The 6,365-nt window shown below is 39.9% G+C and overlaps 1 protein-coding gene across 4 annotated transcripts; it reads left to right on the forward strand.

The window, feature by feature from the left end:
- The first annotated feature begins 244 nt into the window (after positions 1 to 244).
- On the forward strand, positions 245 to 3,916 carry LOC106613676 (nicotinamide riboside kinase 2). Of its 4 annotated transcripts, none has more exons than XM_045713628.1 (8): positions 245 to 486; positions 1,404 to 1,494; positions 1,879 to 2,023; positions 2,245 to 2,419; positions 2,759 to 2,830; positions 2,949 to 3,055; positions 3,203 to 3,288; positions 3,372 to 3,916. In XM_045713628.1, the coding sequence occupies exons 1-7, from the start codon at positions 461 to 463 to the stop codon at positions 3,286 to 3,288; spliced, it is 702 nt and encodes a 233-aa protein (XP_045569584.1). In that variant the 5' UTR covers positions 245 to 460; the 3' UTR covers positions 3,372 to 3,916. The 4 variants fall into 4 exon arrangements, with proteins under 4 accessions (XP_045569584.1, XP_014071658.2, XP_045569583.1 ...); XM_014216183.2 differs by having other exon boundaries at positions 275 to 486; positions 1,975 to 2,023; XM_045713627.1 differs by having other exon boundaries at positions 278 to 486; positions 3,375 to 3,916.
- Positions 3,917 to 6,365: the final 2,449 nt, after the last annotated feature.

Below are 6,365 nucleotides of genomic sequence, written 5' to 3' on the forward strand. Positions count from 1 at the left end.
CTGAATTATATTGTTTTATACACATATATGTGTATGTTTCATTATTCTGTTTTTATTGTAATGTATACAGAGCCCTCTTGTAAAATATATTTCTTATCTCAATGTGACTCCCTGTTTCGATAAAGGTTAAATAAAAATGAATATGCAAATCTTTGCGAAACGCCGAAGTTGATTGGAGTCGTTGGGTGTCCTGGGACAGTGATTGGTCACTGTACAAACGACACAGATCTGAGCTCACGCGGGTGTACGTCTGCGTGACGCAAGTCCAGTTGTCTACAAATTGAGGGCTCGCGCCTCTTTATCAATGGAATAGTAAAGACAGCTGGGCTCTGCCACAACACTGGAGAAAAACTGAAACTTCAACTACTCCCGACCTCGTATTATTTGGATTGTTTGTGTTATTCATTGTGAGTGTCACTTTAGCTGGGACTAGGAGCAGAAGTTTCAAAGCCTACTCAAAATGAAATACGTTATAGGAATTGGCGGGTAAGTTAAGTTTGTATTTGTCGTTCGAAAATCTGTTTTATTATATAATACACATGTATATTTTGAGTAGAACATTTTATAAATTCATTAGTTGATTTAACGTAACATGGTATCAAATCTAAACACTAACACATGCCATGTTCCTTAGCTAGCTAACGCGTTACGTTAGTTGGCAAGGGGTAACCTACGTTAGTTACCTTGAATTTCTACTCTAACATTTGTTATTTATAAAAAATGTAACAAAGTCACGTTAAGGATCCAGAGATTAATTTTTTTACTAGGGCAATTTATTAACGACAGGTAGTGTAGGTAGTTAACTGGGGATTTGGTCTTAGCAAATCGTCTGCCACATTTGTATGTTGTCGTAGTCGGGCGGGAGATTTAAAATTCCAGCGCGGACTTTCACATTGAACACATTGGAGGGAGTCTCAGTTTCGAAATTTGCAAACGTGAGTGCAATTCTCCTTGCTGGCAACTTGTGTTATACATGTTTATTAAGCATGAATATTGCTTTTTGCCAGCTATGTTTTACTATAATGTAAAAATTTGACTTGGCTGAATATCAGGCTAGCTAACGCTGAATGTAGGACTGGCAACGTTCCGCGTTGTTTCCAAAGGTTTTGACTAAATTCAGAGATGCACTTAGCAAACTTACCTAGCTCGTTATAAAACGTTTGCTTGCAAACGTATTCAGAGTAGTTAACATTTGATGACCTTGCTATTTTAGGTAACCAACTATGTGCCCTGTCCCGCCACAATGGTTAGGTTGCTAGCTACTGCATACAATGTTGACTGATATTTAAGTAACTTACTGCAATAATGCCTGCAAGGTATGCGGATGAGTGATGTATAGACCGCTCAGACTTTCAATACACGGACGCCTTGTTAAATCGCATGTCATGTTTATTTATTTTCAGTGTGACTAATGGTGGGAAAACCACTTTGACGAATAGGCTGATCAAGTCGCTACCTAACTGTTGTGTGGTGCATCAAGATGACTTTTTCAAGGTAAACTTGGTCTGCTAAAACGTCTCTATACAGTGTTTTTGCATGACCTTGTTAAGGGAAAATATCCCAAACACTCATACATGAACTAATAGCCATGATGCATGCCGTCTACGGTCACCTGTTCTCCCTTTTAGATCTGCGTAGTATGCTGTAAATTAACCTAGCACTGACATGATGCATAGCCTAAGACTCTGTCAGTTGTCTTTTCACACACATGCCTTGCTTATTGCCGCCGTTTTAAAATGAAACTGCATTAACCTGTACAGAATCGGAGCTTGTGCTGAGTAGCTCACTGCTCTTGTGCTTTGTTTCCTGTTTTATTGATGTCTCTGGTTTTATATGGATTCTCAATGCTCTTGTGCATGTTGTTCCTGCATGCTTCAGCTAGGTGTGCACGTCTTGCAGTGTTCCGCATGTAATGGGATCTGCCCGTATTCAGATCAGCCTGGCTTGCAGCAATGTTTTATGGTGTTATTTCAGAAACCTGATCAGATAGAAGTCGGGGAGGACGGCTTTAGACAGTGGGATGGTAAGCCTGGATTTCACTGTAGGAGACTCATAACTGATCATTGTACTTGTCCATTAGTGTAACAAAGCATCCCTAAAAATGTCATATTTGATTATACATGCATAAATATTAATACTACCCTAGAGCACAATTCCCATTAAACAGACTGAATACATTTCTTCATCCAGGTGTGTCCCTTTTGCTAAACTTCTTTCCCCTATGCCTTTCTCTGTTCTATGCAGTGCTCACAGCGTTGGACATGGATGCCATGGTGAACACGATTCGAGGCTGGAGTGAGAACCCAGTGAAGTTTGCACACTCCCACGGTGTCAACGTGTCCCCTTCCACAGAGGTTGCCGACCCAGAGCAGCAGATCCACATTCTGATCGTAGAGGGCTTCCTTCTGTACAACTACAAGTGAGTTCATCTGCACCACTGCTAACTGGAAATGTACTTGCTAACGGGGGAGGAGAGTAATCAGCTGGTTTGTGTGATGTATTCAAATAGCTTATTCCTATGACAACTAACGCTTACAAGCTCTCTCAAAACTGTATTTGAAGAGTTATGAGGACAAATATTTGGACCAGTGTCTGTTCAAGTGACACTTGTGGGCTGTGTTGTCAGCTAGCTAGATTCAGTAAGAGAATTTCAACTGAATGGATGTGGTCTCCAGGAGTGTGCGATCTATATTATGGTACCTCAGTTGTACATTGGTGGAGAGTTGAGTAGAACTACAAGTTGTTCTTCCCTCCCCAGACCCCTGATGGACGTGTACAACAAGTGCTACTACATCTCCATTCCATACGAAGAGTGCAAAAGGAGGAGAAGGTGGGAATGGGGTGACTTCAGATCACTAATATTCATATGTAGCTATAGTATGGTCATCGTTCTGGCCAGATCAATAATAGTTGTGCTAAACTCATTTTGTTTCCTTTTTTTTTTAAAGTACAAGACAATACACTGTCCCTGACCCCCCTGGCCTGTTTGAAGGCCATGTGTGGCCCATGTACTTGAAGCACAGGAATGAGATGGTCAAGAGCTCTTTAGACATTGGTATATATACATTTTTGCCTCCTTTCCCATTTGTCGGTGAAGGTTATTAAATTTCAGCTTTGTAATTTTTTTTGTAGGCATTTCGGTGCTAGTAGCTATGACTTCCCTTTGACAAATGTCCTGATCAAGGTTTACACTTTGCTCTAGCGTATCTGGATGGCTTGAAATCAGAAGAAGGGATCTACAGCCAGGTGTATGAGGACATCCAGAATACACTGTTGAATTGTTTATAGGTAAGAGGTGACTTCTGTCATTGACTTCTGTCTTTTAAGTGTTGATGCTAAATTGAGTGAACTTTACTTTTCTGTTTGTACAGCAGGAACTCCATCTCCAAACCTGTATAGATCTGTAAATAGCATCAAGACTGAAGATATTTTTTTTAATTAAAGCATTTTTTTCTTATTGTGTAAATTATATTGAAGGAATGGTAACTTGTGTTTTACAGAATACTCATTTCTGTTTCTTATCTAATCTGTTAGTCCATTACTTGTGTTAATCAAACCACTGCCTGGTATCTGAGGGAGAGGGACAAACTCTGACCATATGTCAATTCAAATATTTTTGTAAGGAGGTCAATGTGAATGGGTATATTATGAAGGCACTGATATAACATGGCTGCACATGGCATTTTGATAACTTTGAGAAAATAATTTTTATTGGAGTTGTGCCTCTGCCCTCATGGGCTAGAAGGGTCCCACCTGAACTGGCTGCTTACCTTCCATCTTTGAGGACATGTTTTTCCTTTCAGATTACAGCGGTCACTTGACTATATAATACATCTGTTACTATATACTTGGCTTTGTTCGGCAAGTAAATTGTCCCTCTCAATTTAAAATGGGTTATTCATGTTTTTCAATATTACTCCTGTGTCCTGTCTTTATTTACAATTCTAAACTTAATTGTGGTGCGAGTAAATTAAGTTTACATACACCATAGCCAAATACATTTCAACTCAGTTTTTCACAATTCCTGACATTTAATCCAAGTAGAAATTCCCTGTCTTATGTCAGTTAGGATCACCACTTTCTTTTAAGAATGTGAAATGTCATAATAGACTGATTTCTTTCATCACATTCCCAGTGAGTCAGAAGTTTACATACACTCAATTAGTTTTTTTTAGTAGCATTGCCTTTAAATTGTTAAACTTGGGTCAAATGTTTCGGGTAGCCTTCCACAAGCTTCACACAATAAGTTGTGGGAATTTTGGCCCATTCTGCCTGACATAGCTGGTGTAATTGAGTCAGGTTTGTAGGCCTCCTTGCTCGCACACAGTATTTCAGTTCTGCACACAAATTTTCTATAGGATTGAGGTCAGGGCTTTGATTGCCACTCCAATACATTGACTTTGTCCTTAAGCCATTTTGCTATAACTTTGCAACCAACATATCCACATAATTTTGAAGTGCCCCAGTCCCTCCTGCAGCAAAGCATCCCCCACACCATGATACTGCCGAGTGGCCTTCTGGGTTATGTCTCGTTTTGCTGTGGATATAGTTTTGTACCTGTTTCCTCCAGCATCTTCACCAGGTCCTTTGCTGTTCTGTGATTGATTTGCACTTTTCGCACCAAAGTACGTTCATCTCTAGGAGACGGAACGCGTCTCCTTCCTGGGCGGTATGGCGGCTGTGTGGTCCCATGGTGTTTATACTTGCGTACTATTGTTTGTACAGATGAACGTGGTACCTTCAGGTGGAAATTGCTCCCAAGGATGAACCAGACTCCTAGAGGTCTTAAATTTTTGTTAAGGGTTTGGCTGATTTCTTTTGATTTTCCCATTGCTTGTCAAGCAAAGAGGCACTGAGTGTGAAGGTAGGCCTTGAAATACATCCACATGTACACCTCCAATTAACTCATGTCAGCCTATCAAGCTTCTAAAGCCATGACACAATTTGCTGGAATTTTCAAAGCTGTTTAAGGGCACAGTAAACTTCTGACCCACTGGAATTGTGATACAGTGAAATTAAATAATCTTAACAATTGTTGGAAAAATTACGTGTCATGCACAAGTGTTAGCTTAGCCCGACTTCAACTAATTATGTCACTGCCTGACCGATGGTGCTCCTCTCTGTGAGTGTTGTGCCTTGTCTACAGTCTTTCTCTTATGTTAAGCCCTCTTTGGAACAAATAATTGTATTTGTTTAAGGACTGATCCTAATTTACAGCTACTGAACTTGTCAATGATTATAACAGTCATTGCTATACCACGGTGAAGTACCAAAAATGTTTCTGAACAAAATGCTCCACCTTGTTTGAGATAAATTTACAAAACTGGTTTACAGATGACAAGGGGGGTTATTTACATATAATATTAGCTGGTGCAATGAACATAAAAGATGGAAATAATTAAACTGATCAAAAATGTGAAGAAATTGTTTGTATTATTCAATCATTTATGGTAGCTTAACACTTTACAACACAAAGTGGTAATAACACGGCAATATTATGGTTTCTCATAGCAACTACTGGCAGCTAACATAGTGACTTTCCAGAGTTCTACCTGCAATGTGACCTGTGCCCCATTGACCTTAAATAAATAAAACCTGTTGACATGGGGGGAGGGCTGTAGGAGACTGATATAGTAACCAGCCGTTGACACACATCCAGTTAACGCAGCCAGCTAACCTTGTAATGGTTGCCCTCTGAAAGACAGGCCCTCAAATTCACATTGCTAAAAGGCTCTGAGTGCTTGTGGACATAGACAGGCGGAGTGTTTATATTTAGCTGGGATTCCTGCAGTGTCAGGGGAGGACATATTGTACTTGTATAAAGATGGACACCCTCTAATCCACAGCATGACTGGCCTGTTGCCCATAGCTACCCTTCTGACTGACAGGCAGCTCCATACCCTCAGCCTCCTCTCATAGACTAAACATAACATAGTAAATGTAAATCCGGGAAACTGAAATTGGTATGATATGTTACGTTTGGTATAGTTACATAAGACAAATGGTTACTTATGGGAAAAATGAAATGGTCAGGGTGGATAGGTGGGCGTGTAACACGAATGTCTAGCAACCCAAAGGTTGCGAGTCCAAATCTCATCACGGACAACTTCAGCATTTTAGCAAATTTTTAACTACTTACTACTTTATAGCTACTTTGCAACTACTGAGCATGCTAGCTAACCCTTCTCCTAGCCCTTTTAGTGAACCTTAACCCTTTAACCTCACTCCTAAATTTAACCCTGAGCCTAGCTAACGTTAGGCACCTAGCCCGAATTCGTAACATAAATGTTTGGCAAATTCATAACATATAATACGAATTGTAATTCTTAACGATATCCGAAAAGGCTGTTGGACTTCAAAAAATT

Source organism: Salmo salar, unplaced genomic scaffold (genome assembly GCF_905237065.1).
Source record: "Salmo salar unplaced genomic scaffold, Ssal_v3.1, whole genome shotgun sequence".
Classification (NCBI taxonomy): Eukaryota; Metazoa; Chordata; class Actinopteri; order Salmoniformes; family Salmonidae; genus Salmo; species Salmo salar.